Here is a 16,036-nt window from a genome sequence, read left to right as displayed (position 1 = left end):
ATTACAGCATCTGTAATGTAGTCTCCAGTTTTCTATCCGAGCCATCCCTAACGGAAGTAGTTCCTGGTGCCGGAATGGTGGTCTGTTTAGAAAGATGGGAGATGGAGGTAATCTACTAATGGGGCAGAGTCCCATTTTGACTTCTTTGTCGCAGGTATAAGGACGGCATGCGCAAAGGTGTTTGAAACTTGCGGTCTGGATGCTGCCTCACAGTAGACAGCAAATCTTCTAATTGAGGGGAAGTTGACAGGCTGTCTACTCTTCCTTTTGAAAAACGAGGTGTCCGGAGACTCTTGGGAGCACCTTAACACCTTGCGAACACCCACAATTAAGATTTCTACCCCAGGAGAATCAGCTGATTCCTCTATCAGGGATTTACCTCTGAATCTAGCATGTCCATGTCCTCCCCCAGGGAGAGGATACCTCTGAATTAGTTCTCTCCAGACTGGAACACAGCTGGAAGCTTATGCGTCTGTTGACTACGTAAATGGGTTCCACTAAGCCTGGACGAACTCCTGGCAACAGGTTCTAGGAGTCTTTCAAGTGAAGAGGAAACTTGGACCAACCTCACCAACCCTTAGTCTCAGGGAGGTTCTCCCTGGGAAGAGGAAAGTGCAGAGAGAGATAAAGAACGCTTCCCAGGACCCAAGCAGGCCGTGGGAGAGTGGTGTGAGGCGCTTGTCTAGAAGCTAAATGATGGGACAATTGGATATTGCCCCAGTTAACGTGGCCACCCAAGCAGGTGCGGTCGGGGGATGAACCGTGCAGGACTCCCTGACTGCTCTACAGTCAGATTGTGCATTCTGAAATTTAGTTTTGCACTTACTGTAAACTAAAATCTTTGGAATAGCCTTTCCGTCCTATGAGAGGCAGGCCCCAAGAGCACCTTTCACTGCAGTAATAGAGAAGAGCAGAAAGACCAACAATCCTTCCCAGTCACCGACAGAAGAACAAGTGTGACGCTAAACTTAAATAAATACAGAGAATTTGTCTGCTGGCAAACTGGACACAGACCCATCCCTAAAGAAAGTTATAGGGTATAGTCAGGACAGTATAGATGAAAAACCAAAGCTGCACCAGCGATTCTATAGAACTGGCAGTAGGTGGTGCTTACAGGCTATCAGGAGCCTGAAACACACAGGCTGGCTCCAACAAGCATTTAACGAAAACATAGGTCAGGTGGGGTGTAGAAAGGGAGGAGCCAAGGCCAGAAGCTTTGCAGATTTAAAGTGCCAGGCTCCATTCTCCACTCACCATACTCCAGCGTAAGCCAGTGTTCCCCATAGAACTAGAAAAGTGAAGTCTGTCTGGGTCTCTGTTTCTGCCATGTAACCTGATTTTATAACAGAATTTGGACAACAAAAATAACATTTCTCTGACGTCCTAGTGGATGCTGGGACTTCCGTAAGGACCATGGGGAATAGCGGCTCCGCAGGAGACTGGGCACAAAGTAAAAGCTTTAGGACTAGCTGGTGTGCACTGGCTCCTCCCCCTATGACCCTCCTCCAAGCCTCAGTTAAGATTTTGTGCCCAGCCGAGAAGGGTGCAATCTAGGTGGCTCTCCTGAGCTGCTTAGAAGTAAAAGTATACTTAGGTTTTTTATTTTCAGTGAGTCCTGCTGGCAACAGGCTCACTGCAGCGCGGGACTAAGGGGAGAAGAAGCGAACTCACCTGCGTGCAGAGTGGATTGGGCTTCTTGGCTACTGGACATTAGCTCCAGAGGGACGATCACAGGTTCAGCCTGGATGGGTCCCGGAGCCGCGCCGCCGGCCCCCTTACAGAGCCAGAAGAGCGAAGAGGTCCGGAGAAAGCGGCGGCAGAAGACGTTCCTGTCTTCAGATAAGGTAGCGCACAGCACTGCAGCTGTGCGCCATTGCTCTCAGCACACTTCACACTCCGGTCACTGAGGGTGCAGGGCGCTGGGGGGGAGCGCCCTGAGACGCAATAAAACTTGATAAAAACCTTATGTGGCTAAAGAAATGCATCACATATAGCTCCTGGGCTATATGGATGCATTTAACCCCTGCCAGTTTTCCAGAAAAAAGCGGGAGAAAAGGCCGCCGTGAAGGGGGCGGAGCCTATCTCCTCAGCACACAAGCGCCATTTTCTTTCACAGCTCCGCTGGAAGGACGGCTCCCTGACTCTCCCCTGCAGACTACACTACAGAAACAGGGTAAAACAAGAGAGGGGGGCACTATTGGCAGCTAATATATAATACAGCAGCTATAAAGGGAGTAACACTTATATAAGGTTATCCCTGAATATATATAGCGCTCTGGTGTGTGCTGGCAAACTCTCCCTCTGTCTCCCCAAAGGGCTAGTGGGGTCCTATCCTCTGTCAGAGCATTCCCTGTGTGTGTGCTGGGTGTCGGTACGATTGTGTCGACATGTATGAGGAGGAAAATGATGTGGAAGCAGAGCAATTGCCTGTGTTAGTGATGTCACCCCCTAGGGAGTCGACACCTGACTGGATGGTTGTATTTAAAGAATTACGTGACAATGTCAGCACTTTGCAAAAAACTGTTGACGACATGAGACAGCCGGCAAATCAGTTAGTGCCTATTCAGGCGTCTCAGACACCGTCAGGGGCGCTAAAACGCCCGTTACCTCAGATGGTCGACCCAGACACGGATACTGAATCCAGTGTCGACGGTGAGGAGACGAACGTAATGTCCAGTAGGGCCACACGTTACATGATCACGGCGATGAAGGAGGCATTGAACATTTCTGACACTACAAGTACCACAAAAAAGGGTATTATGTGGGGTGTGAAAAAACTACCAGTAGTTTTTCCTGAATCAGATGAATTAAATGAGGTGTGTGATAAGGCGTGGGTTTCCCCCGATAAACTGCTGATTTCTAACAAATTATTGGCACTGTACCCTTTCCCGCCAGAGGTTAGGGCACGTTGGGAAACACCCCCTAGGGTAGATAAGGCGCTCACACGCTTATCAAAACAAGTGGCGTTACCGTCTCCTGATACGGCCGCCCTCAAGGAACCAGCTGATAGAAGGCTGGAAAATATCCTAAAAGGTATATACACACATACTGGTGTTATACTGCGACCAGCAATCGCCTCAGCCTGGATGTGCAGCGCTGGAGTGGCTTGGTCGGATTCCCTGACTGAAAATATTGATACCCTGGATAGGGACAGTATATTATTAACTATAGAGCAGTTAAAGGATGCATTACTATATATGCGTGATGCACAGAGGGATATTTGCACCCTGGCATCAAGAGTGAGTGCGATGTCCATTTCTGCCAGAAGGGCGTTATGGACGCGACAGTGGTCAGGTGATGCAGATTCTAAACGACATATGGAAGTATTGCCGTATAAAGGGGAGGAGTTATTTGGGGTCGGTCTATCAGACCTGGTGGCCATGGCAACGGCTGGAAAGTCCACCTTTTTACCCCAGGTCACCTCTCAGCAGAAAAAGACACCGTCTTTTCAAACTCAGTCCTTTCGTTCCCATAAGAACAAGCTGGCAAAAGGCCACTCATTTCTGCCCCGGGGCAGAGGAAGAGGAAAAAGACTGCACCAGGCAGCCTCTTCCCAGGAGCAGAAGCCCTCCCCCCGCTTCTGCCAAGTCTTCAGCATGACGCTGGGGCTTTACAAGCGGACTCAGGCACGGTGGGGGCCCGTCTAAAAAATTTCAACGCGCAGTGGGCTCACTCGCAAGTGGACCCCTGGATCCTGCAGGTAGTATCACAGGGGTACAAATTGGAATTCGAGACGTCTCCCCCTCGAAGATTCCTGAAGTCTGCTCTACCAACGTCTCCCTCCGACAGGGAGGCAGTATTGGAAGCTATTCACAAGCTGTATTCCCAGCAGGTGATAATCAAGGTACCCCTCCTACAACAGGGAAAGGGGTATTATTCCACGCTGTTTGTGGTACCGAAGCCGGACGGCTCGGTGAGACCAATTTTAAATCTAAAATCCTTGAACACTTACATAAAAAGGTTCAAGTTCAAGATGGAATCACTCAGAGCAGTGATAGCGAATCTGGAAGAAGGGGACTATATGGTATCTCTGGACATCAAAGATGCTCATCTCCATGTCCCAATCTTCCCTTCTCACCAAGGGTACCTCAGGTTTGTGGTACAAGACTGTCATTATCAGTTTCAGACGCTGCCGTTTGCATTGTCCACGGCACCCCGGGTCTTTACCAAGGTAATGGCCGAAATGATGATTCTTCTTCGAAGAAAAGGCGTCTTAATTATCCCTTACTTGGACGATCTCCTGATAAGGGCAAGGTCCAGGGAACAGTTAGAGTTCGGAGTAGCACTGTCTCAGGTAGTGTTACGTCAGCACGGGTGGATTCTAAATATCCCAAAATCACGGCTGATTCCAACAACACGTCTACTGTTCCTGGGGATGATTCTGGACACAGTCCAGAAAAAGGTGTTTCTCCCGGAGGAGAAGGCCAGGGAGTTATCCGAGCTAGTCAGGAACCTCCTAAAACCAGGCCAGGTGTCAGTGCATCAATGCACGAGAGTCCTGGGAAAAATGGTGGCTTCTTACGAAGCGATTCCATTCGGAAGATTCCATGCAAGAACGTTTCAGTGGGATCTGCTGGACAAATGGTCCGGATCGCATCTTCAGATGCATCAGCGGATTACCCTATCTCCAAGGACAAGGGTGTCTCTCCTGTGGTGGTTACAGAGGGCTCATCTTCTAGAGGGCCGCAGATTCGGCATTCAGGATTGGATGCTGGTGACCACGGATGCCAGCCTGAGAGGCTGGGGAGCAGTCACACAGGGAAGAAATTTCCAGGGCTTGTGGTCAAGCATGGAAACGTCTCTTCACATAAATATCCTGGAACTAAGGGCCATTTACAATGCCCTAAGTCAAGCAAGGCCTCTGCTTCAGGGTCAGTCGGTATTGATCCAATCGGACAACATCACGGCAGTCGCCCACGTCAACAGACAGGGCGGCACAAGAAGCAGGAGGGCAATGGCAGAAGCTGCAAGGATTCTCCGCTGGGCGGAAAATCATGTGGTAGCACTGTCAGCAGTGTTCATTCCGGGAGTGGACAACTGGGAAGCAGACTTCCTCAGCAGACACGACCTCCACCCGGGGGAGTGGGGACTTCACCCAGAAGTCTTCCAACTGATTGTAAACCGTTGGGAAAAACCAAAGGTGGACATGATGGCGTCCCGTCTCAACAAAAAACTGGACAGATATTGCGCAAGGTCAAGGGACCCTCAGGCAATAGCGGTGGATGCTCTGGTAACACCGTGGGTGTACCAGTCGGTGTATGTGTTCCCTCCTCTGCCTCTCATACCAAAAGTACTGAGAATCATAAGAAAGAGAGGAGTAAGAACTATACTCGTGGCTCCGGATTGGCCAAGAAGAACTTGGTACCCGGAACTGCAAGAGATGCTCACGGAGGATCCGTGGCCTCTACCTCTAAGAAAGGACCTGCTCCAAGACTTACCGCGGCTGGGTTTGACGGCATGGCGGTTGAACGCCGGATCCTGATGGAAAAAGGCATTCCAGATGAAGTCATCCCTACCCTGATCAAAGCCAGGAAGGATGTAACCGCGAAACATTATCACCGCATTTGGCGAAAATATGTTGCGTGGTGTGAGGCCAAGAAGGCCACCACAGAGGAATTTCAACTGGGTCGTTTCTTACATTTCCTGCAAGCAGGACTGTCTATGGGCCTAAAATTGGGCCTAAAATTAGGATCCATTAAGGTTCAAATTTCGGCCCTGTCGATCTTCTTCCAGAAAGAACTGGCTTCAGTGCCTGAAGTTCAGACGTTTGTCAAGGGGGTACTGCATATACAGCCTCCTTTTGTGCCACCAGTGGCACCTTGGGATCTCAATGTAGTTTTAGGGTTCCTAAAATCACATTGGTTTGAACCACTCACCACTGTGGACTTGAAATATCTCACATGGAAAGTGGTAATGCTGTTAGCCCTGGCTTCAGCCAGGCGTGTCTCAGAATTGGCGGCTTTATCATATAAAAGCCCTTACCTAATTTTTCATTCAGACAGGGCAGAATTGAGTTACTGGACGTAGTCAGGGCCCTGAAAATATGTTTCCAGGACGGCTGAAGTCAGAAAATCTGACTCGCTGTTTATCCTGTATGCACCCAACAAGCTGGGTGCTTCTAAGCAGACGATTGCTCGTTGGATTTGTAGTACAATTCAGCTTGCACATTCTGTGGCAGGACTGCCACAGCCAAAATCTGTTAAAGCCCATTCCACAAGGAAAGTGGGCTCATCTTGGGCGGCTGCCCGAGGGGTCTCGGCTTTACAACTTTGCCGAGCAGCTACTTGGTCAGGGGCAAACACGTTTGCAAAATTTTACAAATTCGATACCCTGGCTGAGGAGGACCTGGAGTTCTCTCATTCGGTGCTGCAGAGTCATCCGCACTCTCCCGCCCGTTTGGGAGCTTTGGTATAATTCCCATGGTCCTTACGGAAGTCCCAGCATCCACTAGGACGTCAGAGAAAATAAGAATTTACTTACCGATAATTCTATTTCTCGTAGTCCGTAGTGGATGCTGGGCGCCCATCCCAAGTGCGGATTGTCTGCAATACTTGTATATAGTTATTGTTACAAAAAATCGGGTTGTTTATTGTTGTGAGCCATCTTTTTAGAGGCTCCTAAGTTTTATCATACTGTTAACTGGGTTCAGATCACAGGTTGTACGGTGTGATTGGTGTGGCTGGTATGAGTCTTACCCGGGATTCAAAATCCTTCCTTATTGTGTACGCTCGTCCGGGCACAGTATCCTAACTGAGGCTTGGAGGAGGGTCATAGGGGGAGGAGCCAGTGCACACCAGCTAGTCCTAAAGCTTTTACTTTGTGCCCAGTCTCCTGCGGAGCCGCTATTCCCCATGGTCCTTACGGAAGTCCCAGCATCCACTACGGACTACGAGAAATAGAATGATCGGTAAGTAAATTCTTATTTTATCTTGCATCTGTATAAGAAATGCTTATGACCATAGACAATTGGGGGTCTATATATTACCAAGACCCCCCCTTTTTTTTCTTCTCTCCGAGACTGCCTTCATTGCCACTTATTACGGCAATGGAGGATATTTTAGCACCAACATTTATTACAAAGAAAGACAGCTGTGATGTGTTATGGTAACTCGCCCCTCTGGCAGGTTCTGTCCTACCTGTATGCGATATGGAAAGGCTCAAGTACTGGTGCAGAGCGCATGCATGAGATCTCACAAAGCAGTGAGATCTCAGTCTGAGCGAACAACAATGTGTGCAAACATTATATGATGATGGGGCTGGTAACTGACCAGATGGCACTATTTGTTCATGGGTAAGTGACAAATAGCTCAGGTCTGCAGTGCACATAACGTTCACTACTATAGTTGCCTATGGTGGCGGCATTATTAAAACCCTCTGGACAAATCTGCCTTTTCATTTACTTTTGAAGCGAGTATAATACCTTTTTTCTGCATTTTTATAGAAAAAAATTATCAGTGCTTCATACATTTGCCTCATAGAGGGCCAGAAAGCTTGAATTTTTGAACAATTCAAAAAGTTCCAACCGTACTAAATTTAGCACAGCTATGATCATTCACTCTGACATGCAGGGGGACGCCCAGCACAGGGCTATCCCGCCCCACGTGTCAGTGCCGTCACCCCGCAGAAGTGCAAAGGCAACGCACAGCGGCAATGCCTTTGCACTTCAAGAGTAGCTCCCGGCCAGCGACAGCTTTAGCGTGCTGGCCGGTAGCTACTCATTGCTCCCCGGCCCGCAGCGGCTGCGTGTGTCGTGACACAGCCGCTGCGGCCCGCCCCCTGTTCAGTCCGGCCACGCCTGCGTTGGCCAGACCACTCCCACGAAACAGCGACCAAACGCCGCCAAACCCCCCCCCCCCCCCCCCCTTCCCGCCCAGCGATCGCCTCTGCCTGTCAATCAGGCAGAGGTGATTGCAGCCCTGCTACGGCCTACTGGCATGCGCCGGCGCATGCGCAGTAGGGACCCGTTCGCTCGGCTGCGACAAAGAGCAGCGAGCGAACGGGTCAGAATGACCCCCTAAGTGCCCTAGTAGTAGAGGTGCTTCTACACAAGCTGGCTAATGCATTTTCCTTTGTTATTTCGTGTGCAGCATTAAACGTATCCTGTTACTACTATATGCTACAGTAGAAAAGTTCGTTGTCTGGAAAAAATAAAATCGAAATAAATATTTATATCAAAATCCATCCATAATGACGACATTTTCATGATGGGAGGGGATATAGAGGGGGAAGAGATTTGAAAATTTGTGAACACTACAAGCCTAACTCCTTGAACACCCTTTAAACTCCATGTTTGCTTCCCAATGGACTCTGAAAATTGCGTTTAATGTTTGTACAAAAGTTCTATTTCTCTAACGTCCTAAGTGGATGCTGGGGACTCCGTCAGGGCCATGGGGAATAGCGGCTCCGCAGGAGACAGGGCACAAAATAAAGCTTTAGGATTAGGATGGTGTGTACTGGCTCCTCCCCCTATGACCCTCCTCCAAGCCTCAGTTAGGTTTTTGTGCCCGTCCGAGCAGGGTGCAATCTAGGTGGCTCTCTTAAAGAGCTGCTTAGAAAAAGTTTTTTAGGTTTTTTATTTTCAGTGAGTCCTGCTGGCAACAGGCTCACTGCATCGAGGGACTTAGGGGAGAGAATTTCAACTCACCTGCGTGCAGGATGGATTGGATTCTTAGGCTACTGGACACCATTAGCTCCAGAGGGAGTCGGAACACAGGTCTCACCCTGGGGTTCGTCCCGGAGCCGCGCCGCCGACCCCCCTTACAGATGCTGAAGATTGAAGGTCCGGAAACAGGCGGCAGAAGGCTCTTCAGTCTTCATGAAGGTAGCGCACAGCACTGCAGCTGTGCGCCATTGTTGTCACACACTTCACACCAAGCGGTCACGGAGGGTGCAGGGCGCTGCTGGGGGCGCCCTGGGCAGCAATATTTTAATACCTTAAGGCAAAAGAATACATCACATATAGCCATTAAGGCTATATGTATGTATTTAACCCATGCCAGTTATCTAAATCTACGGGAGGAAAGCCCGCCGAAATAGGGGGCGGGGCTTATTCTCCTCGGCACACAGCGCCATTTTCCTGCTCAGCTCCGCTGTGAGGAAGGCTCCCAGGACTCTCCACTGCACTACAGAAACAGGGTAAAACAGAGAGGGGGGGCATTTTTTGGCGATATATTGGATATATTTAAGCTGCTATAAGGAACAACACTTATATAAGGTTGTTCCCATATATATTATAGCGCTTGGGTGTGTGCTGGCAAACTCTCCCTCTGTCTCCCCAAAGGGCTAGTGGGGTCCTGTCTTCGATAAGAGCATTCCCTGTGTGTCTGCTGTGTGTCGGTACGTGTGTGTCGACATGTATGAGGACGATGTTGGCGTGGAGGCAGAGCAATTGCCGATAATGGTGATGTCACCCCCCAGGGAGTCGACACCGGAATGGATGGCTTTGTTTATGGAATTACGTGATAATGTCAGCACATTACAAAAATCAGTTGACGACATGAGACGGCCGGCAAACCAGTTAGTACCTGCCCAGGCGTCTCAGACACCGTCAGGGGCTGTAAAGCGCCCTTTACCTCAGTCGGTCGACACAGACACTGAATCTAGTGTCGACGGTGATGAAACAAACGTATTTTCAAGTAGGGCCACACGTTGTATGATCACGGCAATGAAGGAGGCTTTGCATATCTCTGATACTGCAAGTACCACAAAAAGGGGTATTATGTGGGGGGTGAAAAAACTACCTGTAGTTTTTCCTGAATCAGAGGAATTAAATGATGTATGTGATGAAGCGTGGGTAAACCCAGATAGAAAAATGCTAATTTCAAAAAAGTTATTAGCATTATACCCTTTCCCGCCAGAGGTTAGGGCGCGCTGGGAAACACCCCCTAGGGTGGATAAGGCGCTCACACGCTTATCAAAACAAGTGGCGTTACCATCTCCTGATACGGCCGCCCTCAAGGATCCAGCGGATAGGAGACTGGAAACTACCCTAAAAAGTATATACACACATACTGGTGTTATACTGCGACCGGCCATCGCCTCAGCCTGGATGTGCAGTGCTGGGGTCGTCTGGTTGGATTCCCTGACTGAAAATATTGATACCCTGGATAGGGACAGTATTTTATTGACTATAGAGCAATTAAAGGATGCTTTCCTTTATATGCGAGATGCGCAGAGAGATATTTGCACTCTGGCATCGAGAGTAAATGCGATGTCCATATCTGCCAGAAGGAGTTTATGGACGCGACAGTGGTCAGGTGATGCGGATTCCAAACGACATATGGAAGTATTGCCGTATAAAGGGGAGGAATTATTTGGCGTCGGTCTATCGGATCTGGTGGCCACGGCAACTGCCGGAAAATCCACCTTTTTACCTCAGACCCCCTCCCAACAGAAAAAGACACCGTCTTTTCAGCCGCAGTCCTTTCGTTCCTATAAGAACAAGCGGACAAAAGGACAGTCATATCTGCCTCGGGGCAGAGGAAGGGGTAAGAGAGGGCAGCAAGCAGCCCCTGCCCAGGAACAGAAGCCCTCCCAGGGTTCTGCAAAGCCCTCAGCATGACGCTGGGGCCTTACAAGCGGACTCAGGAACGGTGGGGGGTCGACTCAAGAATTTCAGCGCACAGTGGGCTTGCTCACAGGTGGACCCCTGGATTCTGCAGGTAGTATCTCAGGGTTACAGGTTGGAATTCGAGAAGTCTCCCCCTCGCCGGTTCCTAAAGTCTGCTTTGCCAACGTCTCCCTCAGACAGGGCGACGGTATTGGAAGCCATTCACAAGCTGTTTTCTCAGCTAGATAGTCAAGGTACCCCTCCTACAACAGGGAAAGGGGTATTACTCCACGCTATTTGTGGTACCGAAGCCGGACGGCTCGGTAAGACCTATTCTAAATCTGAAATCTTTGAACCTGTACATACAAAAATTCAAGTTCAAGATGGAGTCACTCAGGGCAGTGATAGCGAATCTGGAAGAAGGGGACTTTATGGTGTCCTTGGACATAAAGGATGCTTACCTGCATGTCCCAATTTGCCCTTCACATCAAGGGTACCTCAGGTTCGTGGTGCAAAACTGTCATTATCAGTTTCAGACGCTGCCGTTTGGATTGTCCACGGCACCTCGGGTCTTTACCAAGGTAATGGCCGAAATGATGATTCTTCTGTGAAGAAGAGGCGTATTAATTATCCCTTACTTGGACGATCTCCTGATAAGGGCAAGGTCCAGAGAACAGCTGGAGGACGGAGTAGCACTAACCCAAGTAGTGCTGCAACAACACGGGTGGATTCTGAATTTTCCAAAATCTCAGTTGACCCCGACAACACGTCTGCTGTTCCTGGGAATGATTCTGGACACGGTTCAGAAAAAGGTGTTTCTTCCGGAGGAAAAAGCCAGGGAGTTATCCGAACTTGTCAGGAAACTCCTAAAACCAGGGACAGTGTCTGTGCATCAATGCACAAGAGTCCTGGGAAAGATGGTGGCTTCTTACGAAGCGATTCCATTCGGCAGATTCCACGCACAAACTTTTCAGTGGGATCTGCTGGACAAATGGTCCGGATCGCATCTGCAGATGCATCAGCGGATAACCTTATCGCCACGGACAAGGGTGTCTCTTCTGTGGTGGTTACAGAGTGCTCATCTGTTAGAGGGCCGCAGATTCGGCATACAGGACTGGGTCCTGGTGACCACGGATGCCAGTCTGAGAGGCTGGGGAGCGGTCACACAAGGAAGAAACTTCCAGGGAGTATGGTCAAGCCTGGAGATGTCTCTTCACATAAATATACTGGAGCTAAGAGCGATTTACAATGCTCTAAGTCTGGCAAAACCCCTGCTTCAGGGTCAGCCGGTGTTGATCCAGTCGGACAACATCACGGCAGTCGCCCACGTAAACAGACGGCGGCACAAGAAGCAGGACAGCAATGGCAGAAGTTGCAAGGATTCTTCGCTGGGCGGAAGATCATGTGATAGCACTGTCAGCAGTATTCATTCCGGGAGTGGACAACTGGGAAGCAGACTTCCTCAGCAGACACGATCTACACCCGGGAGAGTGGGGACTTCATCCAGAAGTCTTCCACATGATTGTGAACCGTTGGGAAAAACCAATGGTGGATATGATGGCGTCCCGCCTCAACAAAAAACTGGACAGGTATTGCGCCAGGTCAAGAGATCCTCAGGCAATAGCTGTGGACGCTCTGGTAACACCGTGGGTGTTCCAGTCAGTGTATGTGTTCCCTCCTCTGCCTCTCATACCAAAAGTACTGAGAATTATACGGCAAAAGGGAGTAAGAACGATACTAGTGGCTCCGGATTGGCCAAGAAGAACTTGGTACCCGGAACTTCAAGAGATGCTCACGGAGGATCCGTGGCCTCTACCTCTAAGACGGGACCTGCTTCAGCAGGGACCGTGTCTATTCCAAGACTTACCGCGGCTGCGTTTGACGGCATGGCGGTTGAACGCCGAATTCTAAAGGAAAAAGGCATTCCGGAAGAGGTCATTCCTACACTGGTAAAAGCCAGGAAGGAGGTGACTGCACAACATTATCACCGCATTTGGAGAAAATATGTTGCGTGGTGTGAGGCCAGGAAGGCCCCCACGGAGGAATTTCAACTGGGTCGATTCCTACATTTCCTGCAAACATGATTGTCTATGGGCCTCAAATTGGGGTCCATTAAGGTTCAAATTTCGGCCCTGTCGATTTTCTTCCAGAAAGAATTGGCTTCAGTTCCTGAAGTCCAGACTTTTGTAAAAGGAGTACTACATATACAGCCCCCGGTTGTGCCCCCAGTGGCACCGTGGGATCTTAATGTAGTCTTGGATTTTCTCAAATCCCATTGGTTTGAGCCGCTCAAATCGGTGGAGCTGAAGTATCTTACATGGAAAGTAACCATGCTACTGGCCCTGGCTTCAGCCAGGAGAGTATCAGAATTGGCGGCTTTGTCATATAAGAGCCCATATCTGATTTTCCATACGGACAGGGCAGAACTGCGGACGCGTCCTCATTTTCTGCCTAAGGTGGTGTCAGCGTTTCACCTGAACCAGCCTATTGTGGTGCCTGCGGCTACTAACGAGTTGGAGGATTCCAAGTTGTTGGACGTGGTCCGGGCATTGAAAATATATATTTCAAGAACGGCGGGAGTCAGAAAGTCTGACTCACTGCTTATATTGTATGCACCCAACAAGATGGGTGCTCCTGCTTCTAAGCAGACGATTGCTTGTTGGATTTGTAGCACAATTCAACTTGCACATTCTGTGGCAGGCTTGCCACAACCTAAATCTGTCAAGGCCCATTCCACAAGGAAAGTGGGCTCATCCTGGGCGGCTGCCCGGGGAGTCTCGGCATTACAACTCTGCCGAGCTGCTACTTGGTCAGGGGCAAACACGTTTGCAAAATTCTACAAATTTGATACCCTGGCTGAGGAGGACCTTGAGTTCTCTCATTCGGTGCTGCAGAGTCATCCGCACTCTCCCGCCCGTTTGGGAGCTTTGGTATAATCCCCATGGTCTGACGGAGTCCCCAGCATCCACTTAGGACGTTAGAGAAAATAAGAATTTACTTACCGATAATTCTATTTCTCGTAGTCCGTAGTGGATGCTGGGCGCCCATCCCAAGTGCGGATTGTCTGCAATACTTGTACATAGTTATTGTTACAAAAAAATCGGGTTGTTATTTGTTGTGAGCCGTCTGTTCAGAGGCTCCTACGTTTGTCATACTGTTAACTGGGTTCAGATCACAAGTTGTACGGTGTGATTGGTGTGGCTGGTATGAGTCTTACCCGGGGTTCAATATCCTTCCTTATTGTGTACGCTCGTCCGGGCACAGTATCCTAACTGAGGCTTGGAGGAGGGTCGTAGGGGGAGGAGCCAGTACACACCATCCTAATCCTAAAGCTTTATTTTGTGCCCTGTCTCCTGCGGAGCCGCTATTCCCCATGGTCCTGACGGAGTCCCCAGCATCCACTACGGACTACGAGAAATAGAATTATCGGTAAGTAAATTCTTATTTTTCCACACTTTGAGGCAAGACGTGTCAGTATATGTGTTTATCCTTTATTATCCCATGTGTACAGTATATCATACATTACTCCCTAAACAATGGCATGATGATGATATTTTATTGTGAACGTGTGCAGAGGGAGCACACACTTTATTACAGATCTGCAGGGTATTTACAAGAAGATTGTGTTTTATTTGCAGTTCTTAGCTTAGCATATTGGAACAAAAAGCAACACGGTTTAGAAAAATGAAGGGCTGTGTACTTCATATTGATGGGCTCAACAGTAATGTGGTCTTTCTTTTCCCACAGACACCGCAGCCTGCTGTTCATGTGCAGGGTCAGGAACCTCTCACAGCCTCAATGCTTGCTGCCGCCCCACCCCAAGAACAGAAGCAGATGTTGGGTGAGTCCCATGCAGTATTTTTATAAGGAAGTGGTTTGGGTATTGAAAGGGAGATGATAAAAACAGATGCTGTCTTCCATCACTCCATAGGGGAGCGTCTCTTCCCTCTCATTCAAGCCATGCACCCATCATTGGCGGGTAAGATTACAGGAATGCTGCTGGAAATTGACAACTCAGAGCTTCTACACATGCTGGAGTCCCCAGAATCCCTGCGCTCCAAGGTAAATGGTTCTAGGCATCGGTAGTTGTAATTTACTGCATTATGGTTTCTATAAAAATGAACTAATTATATTACATCAAATATGGTTGTATTTGAACTGTATAATCGATGTAGCTATCTTTGTATACCGCATGTGTAGCCAACATTATTATTCTTATCGCGCCACAAGGGTTTTGCAGCGCCCAATTGCAGAGTACATAAACAAATAAGCAAAAAACAGGAAAACAGTGACTTAAAATTATATACAATATAGGACAAGTGCAGGGTATATAAATATGGCTGCGTCAGAAGGTAACAATGAAATAAGTATCAGGGTGGCAGAAAACCGAGGGATTTGGTGGCATCAAAGGGAGTATTGAAAAGAAGATAGGTTAAGTAAGAGATGCAAAAGCACATGAGGGAAGAGGGCCCTGCTCGTGAATGCTTACATTCAAAAGGGGAGGGGCACACAGACTGGATTTGTTCTGACCATCTCAATTTGTTATGACTATGTTGGTTTGAGGCCTAATACATGTACGACTTGGTTTAAGATTAAGTTGACCCACTGACCATTATAATAGCGTGACAGTAAGGAGGGATGAGCTATGCCAGATATGATTGGGATGTAATTAAAACAGATTCTTACAGATGTGTCGTCCTACTGTATTGCTGCACTTGCACCAGGTTCTGTACGAATCTGGCATCATCTTTGCTTCTTTTTACCCAAAACTGTATCTTGGTTACAATGTTATGCGACTAGGATGCACCAGAAAATAGTGCTGATTAATGTGATATACTTCTGCATGCAACGGAGTCTGAATCTATGTACAAAGCGCTACGATGCAGCAGCTATGTCTTTTTTCTGCACAATGTTCTATTGTGCTTCATATACTCGTTTGCACGTAGATAAAGACGCCCTGAACCCTCAGTCACATGGAACCTGACGGCTCACTCGCTCATGTCACGTGACTTATTGAGGCTAAATGCTCATATGAGGACACATCTGTAGTTGGCAATGGACATATTTTAGTTTGACTTTACCTTGTCCAGGTAGAGGAAGCTGTGGCTGTTTTGCAAGCTCACCAAGCCAAGAAGGATGCTGCACAGAAGGTGGGAATCGTTGTTGCTACCTCCTGAACCAGGGTAACCTGTAAGTATTGGCGACTACTATAGATATTTGCTACCACCTAATTTTCTCTGACGTCCTAGTGGATGCTGGGGACTCCGTCAGGACCATGGGGATATAGCGGCTCCGCAGGAGACAGGGCACAATAATAAAAGCTTTAGGATCAGGTGGTGTGCACTGGCTCCTCCCCCTATGACCCTCCTCCAAGCCTCAGTTAGATTTTTGTGCCCGACGAGAAGGGTGCAATCTAGGTGGCTCTCCTGAGCTGCTTAGAATAAAAGTTTAAGTTAGGTTTTTTATTTTCAGTGAGTCCTGCTGGCA

The 16,036-nt window shown here is 48.6% G+C and overlaps 1 protein-coding gene and 1 long non-coding RNA gene across 5 annotated transcripts in view; one reads left to right on the top strand and one right to left on the bottom strand.

Annotated features, from left to right (window-relative positions):
• Window positions 1-16,036, bottom strand: part of LOC135032241 (uncharacterized) — a 331,444-nt gene that overhangs the window by 174,377 nt on the left and 141,031 nt on the right. The window lies entirely within an intron of this gene.
• The window catches only part of PABPC4 (poly(A) binding protein cytoplasmic 4), a 63,533-nt gene that overhangs the window by 29,451 nt on the left and 18,046 nt on the right, over window positions 1-16,036 (top strand). For 2 of the 4 annotated variants that reach the window (XM_063954064.1, XM_063954067.1), the window contains exons 12-14: window positions 14,297-14,390; window positions 14,481-14,611; window positions 15,640-15,739. In XM_063954064.1, coding sequence (XP_063810134.1) covers window positions 14,297-14,390; window positions 14,481-14,611; window positions 15,640-15,726 — 312 coding nt within the window. In that variant the 3' untranslated portion in view covers window positions 15,727-15,739. Of the gene's footprint in view, window positions 1-14,296; window positions 14,391-14,480; window positions 14,612-15,639; window positions 15,740-16,036 lie in introns of those variants that run through there. The other 2 variants (XM_063954065.1, XM_063954066.1) reach the window with 2 other exon arrangements.

Source organism: Pseudophryne corroboree, chromosome 2, assembly GCF_028390025.1.
Source record: "Pseudophryne corroboree isolate aPseCor3 chromosome 2, aPseCor3.hap2, whole genome shotgun sequence".
Classification (NCBI taxonomy): domain Eukaryota; kingdom Metazoa; phylum Chordata; class Amphibia; order Anura; family Myobatrachidae; genus Pseudophryne; species Pseudophryne corroboree.
The sequence above is the reverse complement of the archived record's forward strand: the minus strand, read 5'-3'. Positions and strand labels throughout refer to the sequence as shown.